The 24856-nt window shown below is 52.6% G+C and overlaps 1 protein-coding gene across 1 annotated transcript; it reads left to right on the plus strand.

The window, feature by feature from the left end:
* Positions 1-567: 567 nt before the first annotated feature.
* Positions 568-24146, plus strand: F8 (coagulation factor VIII; the record flags this gene model as incomplete). Its single annotated transcript, XM_080624908.1, has 26 exons — positions 568-716; positions 4230-4375; positions 4638-4760; positions 4944-5156; positions 6216-6287; positions 6731-6838; positions 8549-8770; positions 9049-9283; positions 9980-10154; positions 11122-11215; positions 11933-12144; positions 12584-12734; positions 12847-13056; positions 14308-16975; positions 17227-17392; positions 18062-18268; positions 18854-19082; positions 19174-19356; positions 19554-19670; positions 21016-21087; positions 21324-21409; positions 21761-21916; positions 22648-22792; positions 23214-23362; positions 23607-23783; positions 23991-24146. 26 exons carry the CDS (start codon positions 568-570, stop codon positions 24144-24146), a joined length of 6621 nt encoding a protein of 2206 aa, XP_080481034.1.
* Between the last annotated feature and the right edge of the window lie 710 nt (positions 24147-24856).

Raw genomic sequence — 24856 nt, forward strand, 5'->3', positions numbered from 1 at the left:
GGCAGGTTCGGAAGGCAGCTCCAGCCCCAGCTACAAGCCTGGACAGACCTGCAGGGGAAATGATGGCTCTTGGAGCCTGGGCTGCAGCATGGTGCTGGCCTGCAACCTGCTCTTCTTCCCCTCTTCAGTGAGAGGGAAGGTGGGACCAGGCAGAAACCGCACCTAAATTCCACTTCCTCTGCAACCCTCCCTTTCCTCACCTCACTCCCAGCCACAGACACGGGCCAGGACACGAGCCAGGACGCCAGGTCCTGCAGTGGAACTTAGTGCTGCATTGCCCTCCCTTTCCTTTTGTTTTTTCCTCTCCTCCTGTCACTGCCACCCCAGGGGAAGAGGGGGAGTCCATCGCTCGCACGCTCCTCTTTGCACTAACCCGCTCCTGATGTCTTTGAGCAATTCTCCAGTGCTCTGACTGAGCCTGTAGGTGTTGGCTTTAAACCGTCATCATCTCCTGTGGATTACAGCAGCTGGATGAGAAGATAAAGGCTTTTCTCTCCTCTTGCCTTTCTCATTTCTTCCTTCTCACTTCTCTCCCGAAGCCAGAGCAGTTCCCAGCCAGCAGACATGATGCTGATGGGAGCCCTGCGCAGCCTCCTGTTCCTCTGCCTGGTTGAGGAGGGCATCAGCAAAGTCAGAAGATACTACATTGCTGCCGTGGAAACCGCCTGGGACTACATGCACAGCGACCTGCTCTCTGTGTTGCAAGCACCCGCAGGGTAAAGCTCATTCTATGGCAATTCCGGATCCCTGCTATAGGTGTTCTCCCACCCTGCATGCACAGCACTGTGAGCTTGGGTCCAGGACGATGCATGAGGGCAGCCTGGTGGTGGTGGGGGTTCACTGATCTATTGGTACAGGTGGGAATGGGTGTTTCTGTGCAATGGGGAGTCACTAAGTGCAACCCCTAATAATGCACATATGGAATAAACCTGCAGAGAGAGATAAAGACTTGCTCTGTGCTACTCCTCTGCACTGTTTGATCTTAATGTCATTTGCCTGTGACCCTTTAAAGTCTGTGCCTGGAGCCAAGAGCTGGTTTTCCAGCCTGTGCTTCCCCCTTTGCTTGCATCCTGGGAGCTTTGGGGAATGCGAGGAGAGATGGGGTATGGTGCCTCCCTCCCTGGGGGTTGCACAGGAAGGTTCACTGTGCTCCCTGACCGAACTCAGAGCAGCAAAGCTCTCTGCTGTGCCTGTCCCTAGTAAAACCCAGCTTTAGTTATTTATATCTTTGTGTATATTACATTGCTGGGCCTGAAGTTTTTCCTTTAGGGAATTACAATAATGTTTTAGTGTTTGGGCAAAGAACAGTGTTTGTCCACAGTGACAAGGGGGAGGAGGGCATGTGGTGGATTTGCCCAAATACCTTGGAGTAAGAAGGAAAAGTGGCAGTTACATTGCTGAGGCATCAGGAAGGTGTTATCTGGAGACACAGCTGGCTTGGACACACATGGCTGTGAATGGGCTGTTCTGACCTCAGCCTAGGGACCCACACTGTCTCAGGCAGTGAGGAGCTGTGGTCAGGCACTGGAAGCCAGGCTCTGGTGATGGCTAGGTCAGCCTGACTCGCTGCTGGAGTCACTGTATCAGTTACCTTGGTTTATTGCTCTTTGGCTACCACCAGAAAGACTGCATCCAGCAAGCTTTACTAATGCCCCCTCTGCCCTGCTTTTACTAACGTTGCACTTAGATCCATTAATCTACAGTGGAGATGGGGTCACTCCTGCTGTTAGTTCACTCCTGTGGCTTTTCATTTCGGCACTGATTTAATGATGTGCTTGCGCGCGGTTTCTGACCCTGGAGTGACTCAGGGACCTGTCTCTGCACTGGGGACAAGCAGGGCATCACCAGGCAGCCTGAGGTCACTTGTTCTTCTCTTAGAAATGGAAGTTTGCCTTTCTCAGAGGGACTCAATGGCATGCTCCAACCCAGGCACGCCTGGGCAGTGAGGCTCCCTGGGGAGCTCTGGTGTGAGCTGGAGCTTGCTGGTGTAGCTGTTCCCAGCTGGATGTCAGTGCCCTTTCCCTGGCCCTGCAGCCTCAGCCCAGTACGCTTACATGGGGAGGGCACAGGAAAACAGCCAGGCTGGGGAGAAGGAGTGATCCAGGGGAGTGTGGCAGGAGCAGAGCTGCAGGCAGAGCTGGGGTCCCTCTGAGCTGTGCATGTTCTCCCTTGTGGTACCAGCATCTCCTGGCAGTCCCAAGGGCGCACATGCAGGCAGGACCTCCAAATCCCCTGTATGCATCCAGTGGTTTCCCTGGCACAGTTGTTTAAAGCCCTGCCAAATGAATGGGCTCAGACACACCAGCCTGGAGCTGCTTGCACCTTCCCCACGATTTCAGTTTCTCTTCCTCCCAAACACAACCCTGCCGGCAGGGTCAGAGCCGGGACCAGCACATCCTGCGATGGCTCCAGGGATCTCAGCTCTGGCTTGGAGCTAGTGACCACGTAGCAGCAGCCTGTATTTGAGTGCTTGAGCAGTGCAGGGTGTTTACCTTGGCTGTCTCCTGGCTCTGGGAGATGAAGAGATAGTGCTGCTAACAATGCCGATTGAAGGCGCCAGGAACTTTCCTCCCTGCCTTGGCTTCAGCTGCCCTTGGGGTAGGAAGTCTATGGGGACCCCAAGTGCAGAGGACTGGCCAGAAGCACTTGAATCAGGCATCCCTGCACAGAACTCCGGCTCCTTGTCCCCTGCAAAAGCTGTCAAGCTCTGTTGTGCTAGCTGGGACCCAGCGCTGAGCCCTGGTGTCGCCAAGTCTCCTCCCAGCCGTGTCCCACGTGCCAGCAAAATCGCCCTGGCTCCAGAGGATTTCTGCCTTGTTTACCACAGAATCAGCAGGACCAGATCTTATTATCTTAGGGATGTATTTTCAAAGCTTGGCCTTCTGCGAGTTAGGGATTAAGTGCCCAGCGCCAGCAACCCTGCGGCACTGCCACTTCCCAGCACAGGGTCATCCTGGAGAGCAAAGCTTGGTCCAGACTCTACTGTCATCCAGCCAGGAATGACAATGGCTCCTAAGGCAAGTCTGCTGGGGGCTTCCTGCCAGCCCAAGTGCGGGGTTATAGCAAGGGTGGGAAAGGCAAGAGGTGGGTGCATGTCCTGCTCTGCCCCCTGGGAGGGTGAAGCCCACTCTCCCTACAGCATCCTCTGGCTGCAGGTGGCTTCCAGCTGGCAGCGTGGGGGCAAGTGTGTGTCACCCCCTCCTAAGTTTGAGTCACTCCGTCTCCTTCCTCTTCCTCTTGAGGAGGAGTTACAAAGGGAAACACTGCTTGAATGACGGCTTAGTCAGAGGCGGAGAGCAATGCTCCCTGCTCCTTCAGGGGAATGAAAATACCACCTGGCTTTTGCTCCAAACAAAATGACGCTGGACGTGGTCCGTATGGTTACTGGAAATGGTCTCAGTCCTGGGGCTCCTAAGTCAGCCTCTAAACTCCCTGGAGAAATTAATGGCTTTGTTATCCTAATAAACGTGCTGGATTTCTTCTGGAGAATGGATTTGTTAAGCCACTTATGGATAGAAAGTGGCCAGCAGAGATAAGTGGGCTGTGAACTACATTCGAGGCTCCTTTATCCTCTTGCTGCAAGAACTAGTTTTTAGGGGTTGGCTGTAAATCCCAGTTTGGTCAAAAAAGAAACAAATGTGGGGACACTGCTCAGACTGCAGAGCAAACTGCTGCGACCCTGCTTTGGAGTCCCACACAAGTCTATTTCCTAGGGGGAGCTGGGGACGATGCTTGAGGTTATATATATATATCACATTATCACATCATATCTATATATATATAGATATGATGTGATGTGTCTGCCACACCTGAAGGGGATGAGGGCTGCAGGACAGAGACCTCTATGGTACTGCTATGGCAGCACTCCCAGAGCTCCAGGTCTGTGCCAATAGGGGAGCACAGAGCCAGACAAGGCATGAGGCAGGAGGCTGGCAGCGATACCTGTGGCTGTGCCTCCAAGCACAGCTGGGTATGATGCTGTGCCTCCTGCCCTTGTGTCTGCTTCCATCGTGACTAACACCATGACACCAGTCACTGCCATGTCATTGGTGAGCTGAGCAAAACGTTTCCAAACACGCCTGGAGATTGTCAGGGTACCCAAAGGACACAACAGGGTGAGCAATGCCAGGGCCGGCGTGCCAAAGACGGGGAGGGGAGGAAGAGGATGGCTGCTACCCATCCATGGATGGGGCTGCGCAGCCAGCCTTGACTTTTCCTTCCTCCTGCAGTGTGCCAGGGCACCCGGGCCCACAGCCCCCCCTGCCTGGTGTCCCTCCCTGGTACAGGAAGGCTGTGTTTGTGGAGTACCCCGATGCCTCGTTCACGCAGCCCAAGCCCAAGCCAGCATGGATGGGTAAGAAGCACTTGCAGCACGGTGAGACCTGGCTCTCCGTGACAGTGGCCAAACTCATTGGGTTGGGTGCTGGTAGCTTGTCAGCCAGCAATGGGAAAGTGCTTGGGTAGAGTCCCAGTACAGCAGAGCTGCTGGGATGGATGCAGGGAACCTTGCTGGTGCCATGCTACATGAGGGACAACTGCTGATTGTGAAGGTGGAAAGCCCAGACCCTTTGGGGCCCGTGGCTGGGTGTGAGCTGCCTGACCCCAGCCGCCTGACCCTGTTGTCTCCCCCTGTTCAGGTCTCCTGGGCCCCACCATCCAAGCAGAAGTCTATGATGTGGTGGTCATCACGTTTAAGAACCTGGCCTCACGCCCCTACAACCTCCACGCTGTCGGGGTGTCCTACTGGAAGGCATCGGAGGGTGAGTTGGGCAATAGCCAAGTGCTGTAAGCCCTTGAGCATCACCTCCTGCTCTGCCACCTTCCTGCCAGGAGGGAGCCTGTCCCTCCACGATCCTGCTATTTGCATTCCTCCTACAATGGCAGACGGTTACCGAGATGGCTTAGACACCTTCACCTTCAGTCACATCTGGCTGTTCCTTTAGGTGCAGGGTATGAGGATGAGACCAGCCAGCCAGAGAAGGAGGGTGACAGGGTGGATCCAGGGAAGACACACACGTATGTCTGGGAGATCCCTCAAAACCAGGGCCCGACGGATGGTGACTCATCGTGTCTGACCCACTCCTACTCCTCCAACACCGACAGTGTGAAGGACATCAACTCTGGTTTGATCGGAGCCCTGCTTGTGTGCCGACCTGGTAAGCAGAGCTCGGAATGGGGAGAGGTTACATGCAATTGTGAGTTGAAAAGCAGATGAAGATGCCTTCCAGAGGCTGCATAAGGCAGTGGAGTCATTAAGCTGTGGTCAACGACAACACTTTTGGGGTCAACAACAGCACTTCTGGGGTTTGGGCCTTTCCTCAAAGAGTCCCCACGAAGGGTTCACCCCAGTGAAGGGTTCAAACACACTTTGGACTTCCCTGCTGGAGAGAAACTGGTTGCTTCTTTCCTTTGCGAGATTTCAGGCCACAGGTGAAATCTCGAACCTTATTTGTCTTTATAGAATCATTATGGAGACATAAGTGTTTGTCTTTCCTTCGCCAAGCTTTGATTGTTCAGAGTCAGCCAGGGTGTTTGTCAAACAGGGTTTCATTGGAAGAAATAGAGGGAAGTCTCTATCAGCAAGGGTTAAGTAAGGATCAGGCAGTAGAGGCAGGACACCTGGGGCACTGCCTGGTCTCCATTGCCTGTGCCTGCTCTCCTTCCTTTGGCAAACATTGAGGTGATGAAATCCTGACTGTTAATACCTGCGGGGTGCAAGGCACCAAGAAGTGTACCTGGGGTGGGACTGGTCACCTCTGGTTGAGCCATCTCCAGTAGTTGTAGTTGTCCAGATCCCTCTGTAGTCACTGGAATGGAATGGGCAGGAGTCACCTCCTTCCAGATCACTCTCTGCAGGCTCCTGTGACTCACCAAGAGCGGTTTCTCCACCAAGTCTAGACAAGGAGTGCAGACAATAGTGTTGATGAGGGGGTTGAATAAAATGAGCTCTTCCAGGTGACTAAGTGGATCCCGAGAGCCTGCAAGGGGGAGGCAGCACAGACTGACCTTTCAATGCCTTCTGGGGGCAGCTGTCTCTCAACCATGGGCTTTTGGGGACTGTGAGGCTGGAAATGGGTCTGTGCCAGTCATGGGATGTGGTAAAACAAAGCACAGCCTGGCCTTGACTTACCAGTTCTTGGAGGGCACAAAGGGAATCCCCTCAGGAGGTGATGCTTTCTGACCTTTAAAGTGATCTATCCTGTGGCATCTTGTAGGGACCCTGGCAAGTGGTGAGAACGAGGACACGCATCAAGAGTTTGTGATGCTCTTTGCAGTGTTTGATGAAGGTAACTACCCTGTTGAGTGGTGTTGGACTCTGAATTCAGCCTGGTCCATGGCGCATGCTTTGGCTGTGGTGTGAGCACAACTGAGCTTCCACTCTGCGTCCCAAGCCTTGTACAGTCTCCGAAGGCAAGGTGCTCCTAGTGCAGTACTGCCATTCCTTCTGTTCCCCTGTGAGGTACAAGGGAGCTTGCAGTCTCCCCAGCTCTTCTGGCCTTGTTCCCATCACACAGGCTAAAATGGGGGGGAGTAATGCCCTGTCACATGCAGTAGTCATCACCACGTTCATGCAGAGCCATGGCCAGGACTGCTGTGGATTCCCAACAGGCACCACACACCTGACCTCCCTGTAATTTGGGTTTCATCCTGTTTCAGCCCAGTGGGAAGGTTTCCTTTTTCTTTGAAGTACTCTCAAGTGAAAGCTGACTGCAACCTTCTCTCTCCACAGGGAAAAGCTGGTACTCTGAGCCCAGTTCCTCAGCAGCAACTCAGCCCGTGCCTCACAACAGGACAGAGCTGCACACCATTAATGGCTACATCAATGGCTCACTGCCTGGTGAGTACATCAAGAGGAGGTTCCAGGTGATGGATCTGTTAGGCTGTATTCCCCCAGAGGGACTATCACATCTCAACACCTTGATCTGCCTTGCCCATTTACACTGGGACAGGACATGTTTCTGTCTGCCTGTGCTGATAGCAAAGAGTTTCATCTCTTGCAGCCCTGTGAATGAGGCTGTAGGTAGTGCTGAGGGCAAAGTTCAGCTCTCACTCACCTGGGTCTGACAACACACCTCTGTGGAAGGTGTAGAAGAGGAACAGAATCATAGAATCATTTAGGCTGGAAAAGACCCTTAAGATCATAGGGTCCAGCCGTTAACTGAACACTACCAAGTTCACCACTAAACCACATCCCCAAGCGCCACATCTACACATCTTTCAAGCATCTCCAGGGATGGTGACTCAACCACTTCCCTGGGCAGCCTGTTCCAGTGCTTCATAACCCTTTCAGCGAAGAAATTGTTTCTAACATCCATCTAAACCTCCCCTGGTGCAGCTTGAGGCCATTTCCTCTGTCCTGTTGCTTGTTACTTGGGAGAAGAGACCGACACCCACCTCACTACAACCTCCTTTCAGGTAGTTGTAGAGAGCGACAAGGTTTCCCCTCAGCCTCCTTTTCTCCAGGAAAGCAAAAGGAAAGGCCATTTGTGGTCTCAATGAAGACAAAAGTTGACATTTTGTGATGTTTTTCTGGGAGAAGGTGCAGAGCTGCCTGAGTGTGAAGAATCTCCAGGGCAAACTGGGAAACACTGTCAGGAGAGCCATTACCATCAGCAACGTGCCTGATCCACACCCTGAAATCTCCCTCCTGGGCCTGGCCATTCTTCAATAAAAGGCAAAAGCAAAATTCCCCTGAATTCCTTGTCCCGGTGGATGATGGAGTTTAGGAGCTGAGTAGCTCCGTGGTCAGCTGCTGTGTCTGCACAGTGGGTTTCCCCTCAAGAAGGTATCCACCTTCACCCAGCAACCCCCTGTCTGCAGGACCTAGCCTGGGAGGTGTCTGATGGAGAGATGGCAATGGAGAGCTGAGGACCTCAGGATGCAGCCTCCGCCTGTCTCCTCCTGGGTTCTTGGGATCTGTTCCAGTGCCAAAAATAAGTGCTTGACTCTGTATTTGACTTGGTTTGGTTTCAGCTTCCAGGAACTTGTTATTTACACCCCTGCTAGATTGCAGAGCCCTTCAGCACACACTGATTTCTCCCTAGGAATGTATTTTTACAGTCGTCTCCCATTTTTGAAGCACACGGAGCTCTTTGAGTCTCTCCAAGAGCAAGAATTTTCTCCAGGCTTCAAGTAATCCCAGTGACCTCTCTCTGCCCTTTTTGGGGTATTTCAAGTACTGCTGAGGAGCCATGCCCCAGATCCAATGTTTTAGTATCAGGCTTGCCAGTGTTGTGATGAGACAAATGATTCCCCTTTCCAGTTCCACTATTGATAGAGTCATCCACCTCTTTTGCCACCGCATCCTGCTGTGAGCTCCCATAGCACACCTCCCAAAGCTCTTGCCAAAGTCAATCCACTCTGTGCATCCAGTCCTATGTCAGGGGAATAATGTGACTGTTTTACTGACAGTGCATATATGACTTTTCCAGCTTGAAACCATCACCTCGCAGGGCAGGAGACTCTACTCAGCACATGTCAGACTCTGAGTGGAAACAAGGGATGGACACAGTGCTGACCCTTAGGTACTTTCTTTCTCTCCTGGCAGGTCTCACACTGTGCGTTAAGAAGCAGGTCAATTGGCACGTCATCGGATTGGGCACTGGGGCAGAAGTTCACTCCATCTTCTTCGAAGCCCACACATTCCTGGTGAGAAGCCACCGTCTCAGCAGCCTAGAAATCTCCCCTGCCACCTATCTCACAGCCCAGATCATGCCAGGAACTGCTGGCTGGTTTCGGATGTTCTGCCAGATACCATCCCATCAGCAAGGTAACCTTATTCTGCAAGAGCATGGGGAAAAAGAAGCACAGGGGATGGCCTGAGCTCAGGGGTTTATGCAGGGCTGCAGTTCCAAGGCACCTCCTGTTGCACAGTGTTACATCCGCATGCAGTGTAGCCCGTGATGAACATGGCATAGGTTGATGCGTGTGATGGCCTGTTTGATGGGACAGCAGGGGAGAGGACATCTCTCAAGCAGAGCCTGGGTGAGCGCACGCCTGTGCTGGCATGTCAGTGTGACCCTTTCTGCCTGGCTTGTCTGCACCCAGCTGGCATGGAGGCCTTTGTGAAGGTGGAGGAGTGTCTGGAGGAGCGCCTGGTGAAGATGGGGAAGCTGTCAGATGAGCCAGAGGACATGGATTACCCTGAAGAAGATGAAGAAGCTTATCATGTGATCCAAGTGCGCTCTTCTGCCAAAGATAAGCCTATGACCTGGACTCACTACATCGCGGCTGAGGAAATGGACTGGGACTATGCCCCCGTGAAGCCAGTGTCCCTGGACAGGTAAGAGTGGGGATGTGTGCCCCTCAGGCTGCTCTTAAGTCAGCCCTGCCAGCTCTTCCGATTTTCCACAGAAATTTGTTCTCCTTCTGCCCAATCTGGACAGTTTGGTTCTTCCTTATTAATCCTAACAGTGCGGATGCAGGACAAGGATGGGCTTGGCTAGGGCACAGGAAGGCAGGACTGGGCTTTGCTCCATTTTACTCAATGTCCTGCAGAAGCATTTGCCTCCAGAGCATTTGTCTCTCTGCCACCCAGACCTCTGGCATCAACCCCTTCTGACCAGGCAGCAATGCCTGGTGACCCTTTGGGCTGGTCTTGCTCCTGGGAAGGAGCTGGGATGATCAAGAAAAGGCACATATCTATTGCCTTATGCTCATACACTGGGAGTGTTCCCTGACACAGGACAACCCACCATGCTCCCAGCTCTCACAGTCACTGCTTCCCTCCAAAACAGGGCAGTCTCAGCCCAAGGCTGCTACTGTGCAACCTAGCTGAAGTTTTCTCCATTAAAGAAGCACTGAGTCACTTGAAATGATATTCCCCATGATGCATATTGTGGTTGCAGGGATTGGTGTCCCCACTTCGCACTGATAGTCCCCAGACAGCTGTGTAGGTCCTTGGATGATGGAAGGTCTTACTTTGGTTCTGACAGTGTCCCACATGTGACTGTCTGCTCTTTCTCTGCCTTGCCTGCAGAAACATGACAAGCCTGTTCCTGGAGGCTGGTCCTCATCGGATCGGTTCAAGGTATAAGAAAGTGATGTTTGTGGAGTACGAGGATGCAACCTTCAAGAAGCGCAAGGTGTCAGATCAACTGGACAAGGGAATTCTGGGCCCCGTCATTAAAGGGGAGGTTGGAGATCAGTTTAAGGTAAGAGGGAGTTTGCTTTCAACAGAGAAGAAATTGAAGGGGAAACTTCAAAGCTTGATGCTGTTCCTCCTTAATAGCACTTGGTTTGTGACTAAGGTCTGACATAAGTCCTTGAGGTGCTCTGTCATGTTTGGTAATGTCCAAAGTTCACCAGGAAAGCAGATGTTACTGAAGGTTAAAGCTAAAATACTCTTGGTGAGATCAGTAGAGAGGCAGAGGGTACGGCCTTGATTTGACTTCCCTGCAGACATCGTAGGAATTGTGAGGATGAATCCATGACACATGGCATCCAGCACCTTCCCCTGAAGCAGGAGCATCCTCTCATCCTCCACCCTTCTCCATCTGTGTGCCCTTACCATACGGTATTGGGGATTGTCGCTTGTGTCTCCCCAGGTGCCTCTACTGATCCCTTGACTTGTTTGATGCTAGGAGGAATGGGATGATTGCCAGGAGCTTCACATTGCTGCTCCTGCCTGGGGTTCCTTGTGCAGTTGTGGGCATGAGGCTGAAGGTAGTGCCTGTGGCAAACCCCCACAGAGCTATTTAGAGAAGTAAATGGAGGGTTTCAAGCAGTGAAGTGGGGAGCACTTTGAAGCTGTTGACTGTTGTAGTGACTTGGTGTGTTTGTCCTCTGAAGCCTCCTGGGTTAACAGACCTCTTCTGTCTCATATGCAAAGTAAGACTAAAGACAGCAACTTTCCTTTTAATAAATTTGATATTTACATGCCTTCCCTAAGATGGGCACCTCCTGGAGAGATGGACAGTGTAGAAAGAGATAGAGAAAGCGTTATTTCTTCTATCCTCACTCCTGCTTTGTGGTTCCGGACATGTCTGGTTTCCTCCTAGTTGGACACTGGCAGGTATCTGATCCCAGAGCACTGATGCCCAGTGTTTCCCCCCTGAGGAATCAGAGGGCTCACACTGTTCAGAAACCACTGAACATTCCTGCTGCCTGTCCTCATTTCAGATCGTGTTCAGGAACCTGGCAAGCCGACCATACAACATCTACCCTCATGGCCTCACCAGCGTCAAGCCATACCACGCCATGAAGCCTTCTCAAGGTAAGGCAGACCACAGGAACCTGGGACATCACTTGGCCACTGCAGTTCTCCTGGGCCAGTAGAGCTTCCTGCAGCCTGTGGTAAGACCAGCTGTCCAACCCACCTGTCCAGGCACCTGAGCCCTGGGATCCTGGAGGTGTCGATGGTTCTTGGTCCATGTCACCCTTGGTGCCATGTAATCCTCTCTAAGAAAGGTTTGGATGATGGCTGGAAGAAGGGGCATTCTCAGTCAGGGAGCTGGGAACATGATGTTCCATCCATGCTGGAGGCCTCCACTTTCTGAGGAGGCAAGAACCACCCTGGTGTTTGCCAGCTTGCTTACAGTCCCCATCCCATGGGCTCGCCCTTGCCTTGCTGTAAAGTGAGGGGTTCATTATGATTTCAGACTCTCCCTCTCACAGCTTCGAGGGGGTTCCTTTTCATCTGAGGCTGGGCAAATTTTCCAGTTTTCAGGAGTTTCAAGGGCTTTCAAAAAGGCATGTGCCCCTCCATGTTCACCTGGTCCCAAGGGCTCCTTTTGTCCTGATCAGCTCTCCATGCATGTGCATGCTAGCAAGTGTGCCATCCTGGAATGGGCACTGGTTTGGGTAGTTTTCAATGCAACTTGTATGGTCAGGAAACCTCCTTCCTTTTTAGAAGAAACCTCAGCTCTTTTTAAAAGCCCTTGCAGGAGCAACCCAGACCTAACTGACCTGCCCTTGGGCTGTGTGTTGCCAGATAAGGATGTGAAGGACATTCCTATCCTCCCTGGCCAGTCATTTACCTACAGCTGGAAAGTCACCACTGAGGATGGGCCAACGCAGGCAGATCCTCGCTGCCTCACCCGTTTCTACTACAGCTCCATTGACCCAGTGCGAGACACGGCCTCAGGTCTCATTGGGCCTCTCCTGATCTGCTTTAAGAAGTCCATGGACCAGAGGGGAAATCAGGTGGGTCCGTCCTTTGCTGCTTCAACTGCCAGGCTGAAAGGCTGGAATAACTGCAGTCGGTGAAATATTTGAATCATAGATGCATCATAGAACGGTTTGGGTTGGAAGATCATCTAGTTCCAACCCCCCTGCCATTGGTAGGGACGTTTCCCACTAGACCAGGTTGCTCAAGGTCCTCTCCAACCTGGCCTTGAACAAGCTTGGGTTTGGGTAGAACCAAATTTGCCTGTCCTGTTCTCTCCAACCCTCCCACAGTCCCAATGCCCCTGCCTTCTCCATCCTCCCTTGCATGCTCTCTTCTCTCCAAACTTTGGTCCTGTCTCCTGTGAAATAACAGTAAGCTGTTCCCCATGCACCCAGGCTAAGACCTGGCAGCTACACTGGGGCCTGGGGCACTCTGATCAGACCAGGAAAAGCTTCTTCCCTCTCTGCCTTCCAGATAATGTCAGACAGGACAAGGCTGGTGCTGTTTTCAGTCTTCGATGAGAACCGCAGCTGGTACCTGGAGGAGAACATCAGGAGGTTCTGCACTGACGCAGCCCACGTGGATATCCAGGACCCCCAGTTTTATGCCTCCAACGTGATGCACAGTGAGTGCTCAGCCAGCAGCCTCCTGAAAAGCCTTTGAGAACAAACAGGGAACATGTGCCAGCCATGGGGTAATCAGGTCCTGACGAATGTTTCACCTCTGCTCTCTTCCAGCTATTAATGGCTTTGTGTTTGATAACCTCGAACTGAAACTGTGCCTGCATGAAGTTGTGTACTGGTATGTCCTGAGTGTTGGGGCCCAAGCAGATTTCCTCTCTATCTTCTTCTCTGGAAACACATTCAAGCACAACATGGTCTTTGAGGATGTGCTTACCCTTTTCCCATTTTCTGGAGAAACAGTCTTCATGAGCTTGGAAAAGCCAGGTTAGTAAAATGGGTTATTCTATAAATCATGGGCTTGGCATCACAACAGAGATACATGAGCACCTCCGGCCACTTCTGGTACCCAATTGCATTTTGGCAGCCCTGAGAGCAAAGGGATGCACAACCTGCTGGAACAGCAAAGTGAGAGGCAGTGATTAAATCCTTCTAAAGCTTAAATCAAAGAAATGAAATTACCATGTTTCACTTCATTAATGGGGTGTGTTAAGGTCACACATGCTGATAAGCCAGTAAGCTGGCTGCAGTAACGTAAGTACAGTGGACCTTGGATCTGCACCCTTGGCTCCAAGCTTGGAGGTCAAGGGGAGCAGCAGTGCTGTCCCTGCTTTGGGTTCAGGCATTGGTCACAGCATCCCATTTATCTCCACACATTTGCAAGGACAGAAGTCGCAGCCATGGGAAAATCCTAGAGGGATTTGCTTCAGAGTTCAGTTTTATTTCCCCCCGCTCTCCATTTTTTCCTTAGCACTTGCAGAAGTGGTGCCATTAACCATTTCCTCACTCACAGAGGAAACACAGGATTTACCACAGGGCTGCAAACACTGCTATGGTGGTCACAAGCACTGCACCCTGAGCCAAGCTGACAGGGTTCCTACATACCCCAGGTAGCTGTCTACATCCCAGCCAAACACCGCATCCATTTGGGCTCTGCTTTTTGCCTGCTGATCGCGAGCAGCCCAGCAGCTCGGGCAGCAGCAGGTGACAGCTCTCTCCAGTGTCAGAGCCTGGTTATTACACACCTCACCCACTCCTGGCACCTGGGGAAGAAGCACTTGCTGCCGGGAGCAAACGCGTTGGCTGAGGATGTCAGTGAGCATGAGGCAGCCTTTTCATTTCTCCCTCCTTGAGTGGGAGAGCTGTGACAATGGTGTGCAGGGCAGAGGTGTGTTTGACAGCACCAGCATGTCTTTGGAGATGAATTATGGTGACTACACTGCTGCTGCTGGAGGCTTTGTGGGTTCTCAGTGCGTTAACTGGTCTCATCAAGTCTGTCCTCAGGGCCCTGCTGATGGTGCTTGTCAGGACTGGCTCTGATGTTGCCAGCAACCCTGATGTCTTATGAGTCCAGCTGTAAGATGCTCTAGGGATTATGAAAACATGAAATCACTACCATGAACTGGAGGCTGCCTGTAAATATAGGATGCACTAGCAAAGGGGCTGCATGGGGATGGCATCTCTTCTGGTTTCCCACTGTGGTGGGCTGATGAGTCCTCTTCTGCCCTATTGAGACAGGTGTCTGGATGCTGGGGTGCCTGAATCCTGACTACAGAGACCGAGGGATGCGTGCCAAGTTCACCGTCTCGCAGTGCCAGCAGGAGCAATACCCTGATGGGGAAGATTATGTGGATTTTGAGGAGGAGGATGCCTATGCCTTTGAATTCCAACCCAGGGGCTTCTCTAAAAGAAAGAGATGGCGCAGGCCATGTGTGAATGGGCAACCGAATATCACCTCTTCCAGAAATGAGACTGAGAAGCCAAGGTTGTGCTTGACAGAACCCAGCCATGGGGCCCTCCTGACCAATGGTAGGATTTCTGATCCCACTCCCAATGGCACATCAAAATTTTTAGGAACAATCCCACACCCACCTGAAGTTTCCATGTCTTCTCTGTCAGAGACAAACTATGAGCCGGTGTCCTACGAATCCTTTCTGGAAGATGACAAAGAGTTGTCAGAAACAATCAGCCAGGAGGAAGGGTTTGGAGCTCTTTCACCGGGAGAACACTTTGTGAGTGCCAGTGGAAGGGTCCATGGTACTGTGAGCTCAGAAGGTCAGCGATGGCTGCACCAAACCGTGCCAGCTCCAGAAGATGCTCTGGCAGGAAAGAAGGTGACAAACATCTCAGAGGTGCAGGAGCCAGTGGCAAGGATGATGATGAAGCCTGGTGGTACCTCAGAGATCCCGGAAGCAGAGCCTCAGAAGACAACTACTCATGCAACAAGCTTATGGGACTCAATTGCTTCTGGTGCTGACAAAGCTCTTCAAGAGAACAGGAGCTCATTTCATGAGAATGACCTGGAGCACAATCTGGGACTCCAAGACACATCTTCACAGGATGCTGAGGACAGGTTACTGACAGGGACTAATAAAATATCCTCGAATCTAGATGAGCCAAAGGAGACAATCAATGCAGAGCCAGATTTAAGTACTAATCATAACTCTTCTTCCACACTGGACAGTCCTTCTGCATCTTCAGATGAGACAGACAACAACAGGACTTCTCATGCTGCCGTTCCCAGTCACACCACAGAAAGCAACTATTCATCAAATGAGCTAGATGCCAGGCTGGAAGAAAGACCTCACAAAGTGGTTTCACAAGGCTTTCGTGAGTCTTTCAAAGGGGGAAATTATTCTTTCACGGACCCGGGACCCAGCAAACCTGTGCAAGAGCAAATCTTCACAGAGGAGAGTAACTTCTTGCCTGCAAAAAGTGGCCCAGAACAAGAAGCCAGGGAACTTGCCAAAGGCACAAACCATCTAGAAACCACCTTTGGACAAACCAATGATCTCGAGCCTTCCAGCTATATAATGACAGAAGAGAGGGATGAATTAGTCTTGGAGGCAGTGTTTCAAGATGCCACAGCCACTAAGGAATTGCCAGAGATGGACAGTCCTGCCTTGTCTGAGCTGAACACCGTGGCCAACGACACAAGGCAGTTCCCAAATGGTTTCTTAAGCAGCCCTGAGCATTTTCTGCAACACAGAGCTCCAGCCCCAAGCGTGAGTGGCCCTGCCTGGAGGCCTCGGCAGGTCAGGTCACTGGAGAGCAGAGTGGAGCAGGATGTGGGCAGCCAGCCCCCTGAGGCAGCAGTGAATAGCGAAGTGTGTGGACCTCATTCCCCTTTTAGCAGCGCTTGCTTCAGAAAGAGGTCCCTGATACCAAGCAACACTTTGCCTGAGGTGATGGTGGCCCAGCAAAGCCTGGAACTAAAACCAAACATGGTTGAGGGGAGACCGCAGCCAAGCAAGGATGTTCCACAGGCTCTGCAAGGAGATGGCACTGATGAGGCGCATCCCGAGGGGAGGCTGAGCACAGATGGCCATGTTCAGAGCAGCAGTGAGGGGGCTCAGCGCGGCGGGCGCTCCTTCCCTACATGGGGAGCAGGGGGGAGCGGGGCAGCAATGGCAGCGAGAAGCTCTGAGGCTGCAGACCTGGCCTCAAACCGGGATCTGGTCACCCTGGGGGCAGCGGGACGCGCTGGGAGCTTGGGGAGCCCAGCTTTGGCTGAGCTCCATCCAGGCAGAGGTGCTGTCTGGGGGGATCCTGGGAATGAGCAAGCTCAGGGGAGAAGCTGGATGGAGGAGCAGACCAATTCTGTGGAGCAGCCGGGCCAGTTCAGTCCTCAGCACCAGCAGCTCCAGGCCAATGCCACAGAGGACTATGTGCCTGAAAGCTCATATGGGGAAAGCCTGGAAGAAATCCCTACGAAACCAGCCTCCAAAGAGAACTATTCCCTGTCTTCAAGCAGCCCTGCTCACAACCATAGCAATAACACAGATCCACCCAAATATGTGCAAGCCAGTCCAGATGGATGGCAGGAGCTTGGTGGGGAAGATGTCCTCAGAGAAACCAGGAAGAGAGAGGAACAGGGCCTCAGAGAGCCCAGGGAGGATGGGAAAAGCAACAGCACAACTGGGAAGAACAGCCAAGGCCCAGGACATAGGGAGAGACTGGCTCTGAACAACGGGACCCATTCCAGCCCCTCGAGGCCAAAGGCTGACAAGCCGGAATATGATGAGTACGGTGACACAGAGCAGACCATGGAGGATTTTGACATCTATGGGGAAGAGGAGCATGACCCGCGCTCCTTCCAGGGGGAGGTACGGCAATACTTCATTGTGGCAGTGGAGGTGATGTGGGAATACAGGAACCAGAGACCCCAGCACTTCCTGAAAGCCATGTAAGTGTGACTGTCCCTCCTGTATTCCTCCTGCGCTGTGTGGCATGGCTTGATGCGGGAGCTGGCATGTCCTGGAAGGCAGGATTACAGGTCTATGTACACCCCAGCCAACCAGCCTAACGGAAGGGTGCTCCCAGCGCCTTCCCTCCTCCTGGGGAGTTTTGAGACTCCAGCAACCTTGAGCTTCCTTGCAAGTGGGTCAGGGATGCTCTAGGCTCTGCCCTGTTGCTTAACTGCCCTTACCCTTGCAGGGACCCCCACAGTGGCAGGAGGAAGCCTTTCCAGCAGTACCGCAAGGTGGTTTTCCGAGAGTACATGGATGATTCCTTCACGCAGCCGGTGCTGCGGGGAGAGCTGGACGAGCACTTGGGCATCCTCGGACCATACATCAGGGCAGAAGTTGAAGACGTCATCATGGTGAGTTGAAAGTTCCCCTCTCCTACAAAACCTGAAATCCTGCCATTGCTGGCTCCGTTCAGAGGGACCTCAGTGACTGGCAGGAATATTGGAGTGTTCGGATGCAAAGCCCTGGGCCTGAGACAGAGCCAACCCCTGTAACAGCACAGCCTGAGCAGCTCCTGGGCTTCGTGAGGAGCCTTTTAGGTAAAGGGATTGTAAAAAGAGCAATGAGCTAAACAGAGTTCAGACAGCTTCTGTGGGTGCTGTAGGTGAGGGCAGGCTTGGGCTTCCTTTACCTCCAAAGGTCCTTCAGCAGCCACCTAAGGAAGAGGTGAAAGGCTCTTCACCAGGCTCATAGGCCTGGAGAAGTTGTCTGGTTTCCACTGAAATCTTCAGGATGCATTCATCACCTCTGGGCTCCAGAGGCTGTAGTGTAGCTGCTCTTGCTCCCATTGAGCAGAGAGAGGGCCTCATCCTGCTGACATGACCAGGATGTGCTTTCCACTGGGGTCACACTGCAGAGCCACAGCTTGTGGATCAGCAGGGGTTGGCCACTGCATGGGGACCAGCTGGAGGTCTGGGTACCAGGGACATGTCTGCCTCCTTCCCACCTGCTGGCTGCATCCAACCTCAGGGTCCAGGGCACTCTCAGTGCTGCACCTTTGCTTTCCCTTCCCTCGGGTGCAGGTCACGTTCAAGAACCTGGCCTCTCGGCCCTTCTCCTTCCACTCCACGCTGCAAGCCTATGAGGAGACGCAGGATGCAACGCAGGGTGGAGAGGTGGTGCAGCCTGGAATGATTCGGAAGTACACCTGGAAAGTCCTGCCCCAGATGGCACCCACCACGCAGGAATTCGACTGCAAGGCCTGGGCTTACTTCTCCAACGTGGACCTGGTAGGTGGGAGCCTGCCCCATGGGACGTCCCAGGAAGGAGAGATGGGCAGCGTGCATACCTTCTGAGTGTGAGGTCAAGGATTTCCCTATGGTGCTGTGCTGAAAGCTGTGGCTGTGCAGATTCTCAGGTGTCTGACAGTGCTGAATGCATGTTGCTGTTTCTCCTCTGCCCTTTTCTTAACTGGGTTTATCCCCTCTTTCCCTGGTTGTATCAGACTTATGAGACTTGTAGGGAACCAGCATTCTCCAGTCCCCTACCACTCTGCCCAGTCTAGCTGAATTTGACCTGTGGGTCCAATGTTAGTGGGGTAAAGACTGTTGGACAGTTGGACAGACAGACACTACTTCTCTTGACAGTACATGCAAACACTTCCAGCACACCTCTGTTAGTCTGGGACAGAGTGGGGATCCCCCAGTGAACCCAGCATGTCCTTCCCACCTTGCATGGGCCATGCCCTGTGTAGGAGTGGGAGCCGGGCCAGGCATGCGAACAGGGCCACCACTTCCCTCCCTGCTGTCCTGTTTGCGGGTGTCAGAGCATCCTTCCCCCCCGAGGCAAACCCTTTTCTCCTGGCTCGCCGGCAGGAGAAGGACCTGCACTCGGGGCTCATTGGGCCACTGATCATCTGCCGCCGTGGGGTGCTGAGCTCCGTTTTCAGGCGGCAGCTGGCTGTGCAGGAGTTCTCCCTGCTCTTCACCATCTTTGACGAGACCAAAAGCTGGTACTTCTTGGAGAACATGGAGAGGAACTGCCGCCCTCCCTGCTACGTCCAGCAGGACAGCCCTGGCTTTAAGAGAAACCATTCTTTCCATGGTGAGGATGCTTGCCCTTGCCCTTCCAATCCCACAGTCTATATTGGGATGGAAACCCCCTGAAGCCTTGAGCTGACCACTGCCTTTTTCAGCCATCAATGGCTATGTGAGTGACACACTGCCCGGGCTGGTGATGGCTCAGCAGCAACGGGTCCGATGGCACCTCCTGAACATGGGCAGCACTGAGGATATCCACTCCATACACTTCCATGGGCAGCTGTTCAGCGTCAGGACTAGCCAGGAGTATCGCATGGGAGTCTACAACCTTTATCCTGGTGAGAGGCAGTGCGGGCACTATGCACGCTCCTGCTGCTGTGGCTTTATGTCCATGCCTGTTAAGAAGTGCCAAGCCTGTGGGGGAGCAGCAAAGATGGGGAATGGATCTGAAATTGGTATTTGAATAGCACTTGGCCTTGTGGTATCCCGTGACAGCCAGTAACTCCCCTCTGCTCTGCTCTCCATCCCTGACCAGGTGTCTTTGGGACAGTGGAGATGTGGCCTTCACATGCCGGGATCTGGCGAGTAGAGTGCAAAGTGGGAGAGCACCAGCAAGCCGGGATGAGTGCTCTCTTCCTTGTGTACAACCTGAGTGAGTGATCCTCTTTGTGCCCTGGCCATGGCCAGCATGGCTTTGAGCTCTCTGCCCCAGTTCTTTCACCATTTCCCCTGGGGTGACCCAAGTGGGGTCTTCTGGGTTTTCACTCCTAAAGGAAGTCATTACTTCAGCCCTGGTCACCCTGCACAGCACAGAGTTAGGGGCACAGCTGGGGAGAAGGCTGGGAGAACAGCTTCATTTGCCTGCAAATATGTGCAAATATGTGCTCTCATTTTCCACAATTGAGGGTCCCTGGACCTCCTATAAAATGCATTTACCCAGCAACTGCATGCACACGCTGGTGCCTGCTCACGCTGTTGGGGAAGTACAGTGCCCACCTGCCTAACCACATGTCGAGAGGCAAACTGAGGCACGAAGTGATGGCAGGAGGCAGCGAGCAGCACTGCCTGACTGCTCTCATGGAAACAGCCCAAAGAGCAACTGCAAAATCCATAGGGAACCTCTGACTCCACCCCAGAGCAACACATTTCTGCCTCACCATAAGTAAGCACTGGGGGAACTGGTTTGCAAGAGTAGCATTTTATCAGTCCCTGGCAGTGTTCAAGGCCAGGTTGGATGGGGCTTGGAGCAACCTGCTCTAGTGAAAGGTGTCCCTGCCTGTGGCAGGAGACAGGAACTACGTGATCTTTAAGGTCCCTTCCAACCCAAACCATCCTATGATTCTCTGATATGCGATCACACTGTGAAAGCTTCTCTCCTCTTCCTAAGGGAGCATTAAACATCAGCCAGAAAATGTTTCCAGAAGTTAAAAATTTGCTCAAGATTTCACACTCACATTTTCCCCAGAAGCATTTGCTGCGCAGCAGACAGGCCAAGATGTGACAAGTCACTAACAATAATGGTTATGGTAACAGACAAACAGCCCTGTGCTCACAGACCAGAAGGACAGGAGTGTCAGACAGACTCTCCTTTACTGATGTGGTATTTGTTTCTAAAAGATGCTGCCTAGCAACAAAAAAGCCCAGGAGCAAGACATGGGTATAAGGAAGACACACTTGTCAGCATTGCTGGGAGATTGGGACACGGGAGTGAGAGGTCAGGGACTTGGGGGCGGGAGTGTGGCTAATGATAAGAACTCTCTACTGCTGACATCAGGGTCGAGAGCAAGAGCTTCCAGCATCCTTAACATTCAGGAATGGATGTGGATGCATCTGAAACACTGCTTAGTGTGAGACAAACAAGCCTGGGTGCTCCTGGGGTTTGAGACAGCCTCCCTGAGCCTGGAGGCTGCTGTCCAGCCTAGGCTTTTCCTTCAAAAGCCTTATTATCTAATCAGCTGTCCCTGTGTTTTGCCCTCCTTCTCCCTGTGTGGCTGCAGACTGCCAAAACGCCCTCGGCCTGGCCTCAGGCCACATTGCAGACTCCCAGATCACAGCATCGGGGCAGTACGGTGAGTACCTGGCAGAGTCCTTCCTCCATCCATGCCCATGTCATCATCCCAGCTGGGACATGGAGGTGCCTTCCCACATGTCTGTCCCATCATACCAGTGCTCTGCCACCCTGTATGTGGCTACTAAACCCTAAAGTGATCCTCCAGCCCCATCCCACAGATGTACTTGTCACTGCCTTGGGCTGGGCAGCACCAGGGGCCAGCAGCATCCTTATATCTGCACGCTTTCCTTGCAGGGCAGTGGGCTCCTTACCTGGCCAGGCTGGATAACACCGGCTCCATCAATGCTTGGAGCACAGACCGCAGCAACGCCTGGATCCAGGTAAGAGGGGCCCTGTTGCTGGAGGCACCGCTGAGAGCATTCCAACAGCGTGTTTGTGGCTGATGATCCATCCTCAGTGCAGCAGAGGAACCTCTTGATGGTCCAGCTACAACATCCAATTGTGCAACAATCCCTCAAAGACAGTGAGAACAGCTCACCTCTCCAAACAGCTCTCCCCTGCCTTCTTCCAGCTGCTGGCTGACTTGTGTCCTTCTGAACAACCGTATCAAATAGTTTCATAACCTGTGCTCATTTATATCATAAGGAAATGAGTTCCACAGGTTTACAGTGCATTGCCTGAATGTGGCTTGGGTTTTCCATCAGAAATGAGTCCTTGACTTTCATTCTCAGGTGGACCTTTTGCGTCTCATGATTATTCATGGCATAAAAACCCAAGGGGCCCGACAGAAGTTCTCAAGCCTCTACATCTCCCAGTTTGTTGTCTTCTACAGCTTTGATGGGCAAAGGTGGAAGAAATACAAGGGGAATACCACCAGCAGCCAGATGGTAAGATGAACAGGTCTTGAGGAGAGTGTTGTCCCAGAATGGGGTATTTTGGGGTGATGAAGACTAGGGAGCTCTGTACACAAGGCAGAGACCTTGAGCATTCATTGCCAGGATGACTGAATCACAGATCGCAGATCTGCAAGGGACTTGCTGTCCGTGTCCTTCTGTCTCATGCTAAATTGACCAAACTGTTTCTTTGCATAGTCCCAGGTGGCTGTAAGATCCACCACTTCACATTGTGTTGCATGTTACTTAGAGCTTGGCATAAGATTTTGCCTGAATATCAGTTTTTTTAACTCCAAAGACAAATTTGGCTTTCTAAACCCATTGTGCAGATGCAGATGATTTGGTGGATCTCTACTCATTAGAAAAAGCCACAACTTAAATATGCATAAGCTGATCATTCCAGTGGGAGAAGGAAAAAGCCTCCATCACAAACACCAGCAGTGGCCAAAACTGTTCCCAGGTTCTTTTTCTCCTGTCTGTTTGGTGAAATTATAAAGAGATGTCCATTTGGAGAAACCTCCTCCTGTTTCTCAGTGATTCACCCTGATTTGCCCATTCCTGCTTCTTTGGTCTGAGTCACATCTCAGATCATTTCCCTGAGCTGATGCTCTTTTGTAAGGATGGTGATAAGATACAGCAGTGCCAGACAGAAATGTTATTCTGCCCACTAATCCGTGCTCTCTTTCCACTGGGACAACAATCCTTTTTTCTCCCCTTCCCTGCAGCTGTTCTTTGCAAATGTGGATGCAACTGGAGTGAAAGAAAATCGCTTCAACCCTCCAATCATAGCCCGGTACATCCGCATTAACCCCACTCACTACAGCATCCGGACCACAATGCGCATGGAGCTCATTGGCTGTGATCTGAACAGTACGTCCCACCTCCAAAAACCAAGCACCAAAGGAGGGGTCTGTTCCAGCGGGGTGTCAAGCACCAGCTCCACACATTTCAGGAGTCCCCAGGCAGTTGTGGAAGGAGAAGGAGGAGGCTGGAGATGGCATTGAGATGTTGGGAATTCAAAGCTGGAACATCTCATTATGGTCTTAGAAATAGCAATAGCAGAGGGAGATCGTGAGGCCAGCTCTCACCACCACCTTTTCCTGAGCAACCAAGGCAGCTAAGCTGATATCTGAGGAGCTGCTGCCTCAGTCTGGGGGAGCAGGGATCAAGTAGAGACAGATGCTATTGGCTTTTCCTCTGCATTCAGGGTGGCTGAAGCAGCGAGCTGTTGGAAGGCATCTCCATGTTGGGTCTGTTCCCACCTCTGAGAAGCATCACTTCTCTCTTCTAGGCTGCTCCATGCCCCTAGGAATGGAGGACAGAGGCATCCCTGATCAGCGCATCTCCGCATCCTCCTACAGCACCAACATCTTCTCCAGCTGGTCACCCTCCCGAGCCCGCCTGAACATGCAGGGGAGGACCAACGCATGGAGGCCAAAGGTAGCCCATGCAAGGTGACCCCCAGGCAGGTATCTGGGGCACGGACAGGCAGGCTGGGTGCTTGCAACCTCTCCTAGCCAGGGCTGTGTGGGGAGCATGTACAGCCACATGCACCGTGCAGGCACACAGGCAGGAGAGTTACCTCACTGATTAAGCACCCAGCGTCTCCACATGCCTGGTAGGGCAGGTGAATGTGTCTTTCCCATTGCTGCTGAAGGACTGAACGCAATCTCTCCTTCCTCAGAGCGACAGCCCCAGCGAGTGGTTGCAAGTGGACTTTGAAGTAACCAAGAAGGTGACTGCAATCATAACCCAAGGTGCCAAAGCTGTCTTCACCCACATGTTTGTGATGGAGTTTGCTGTCTCCACCAGCCAGAATGGTGTGCACTGGACCCCAGTCCTGCAGGGTGTCAAGGAGAAGGTAGGCAGAGCTGCTCCATGGCCAAAGGCAGCCCGTGGCACTCCCAGAGCAAACACGTTTACAGGAGCTTTTGCAACAGCAATGATCTAGGCCGTGCTTTTCCCTCCCTTACAGTATCCCCAACGCTTGTCTGCGTTGTGTCCTCAAGTCATGAGCTCATTGTACCAGTGCAGGAGAGCGCACCCCTGATTTCTCTCTCCTCTCCAGATTTTCAAGGCAAACCAAGACCACATCAGCACAGTGATGAACACCCTGGAGCCCCCGCTCTTTGCTCGCTATGTGAGAATACACCCGCGCCAGTGGCATAACCACATCGCCCTGCGGATAGAGTTCCTCGGCTGCGACACTCAGCAGGAGTACTGATGGCTGCAGGACCAGGCATGCGCAGCGCCAGCCTCAGGACCCACATCCAGCCAGACACTGGACTCTCACCAGGGCCTGAGCCAGCCCTCCGGGGCTCTGGCCATCCCTGCTGCTGGGGAACAGAAGGCCTGCAGAGCTGTCACAGAGGCTGGCTTGTTATCAGCATCTTCCTGGCCCTTATCTACCAGATGCCACATAGTCAGACGTAATGCTGAAGAATTAAACAGTAATTTTCCAGTGTAAAGCTGAAGAATTAAACAGTAATTTTCCAGTATCCCTCTGCACTTTCTCCCCTGCTCCAGCCTTGGAGTCTCCAAGGGCCCAGTCAGCATTACCAGCAGCGAGTAATTAATTAGCCCCAGAGCTTCTCAGCTTTGTTTTGCACAAGCACCCACTGCCCAGGCACAGTCCTGGAGGAGGAAGAAGCAGCAAAGATAAAGGCTGGGGGAGGAAGCCCCAGAGTCCATTCCACAATCAGTGGGGATCAATGGCTCCAGGGAGGCAGCATTTGCTCAACCTGACTCAATACTGGGCTTTGGCTCTCCATGTCCCTTCATCTCCTTTCCAAATGCTCACGCAGTTGTGGCTGCTTAAGCAAGAGTTAAGTATTCTCTGCTCATACCTGTAAGAGATGCCTCCTGGGGCAGCTCTGAGGAGAGCTCTGCTGGAAGCACCAGGGGATGGTTGTGCTAGGGACCAGGGAGATGAGC

Source organism: Psittacula echo (assembly GCF_963264785.1).
Source record: "Psittacula echo genome assembly, chromosome: 8".
In the NCBI taxonomy this organism is placed as follows: Eukaryota; Metazoa; Chordata; class Aves; order Psittaciformes; family Psittacidae; genus Psittacula; species Psittacula echo.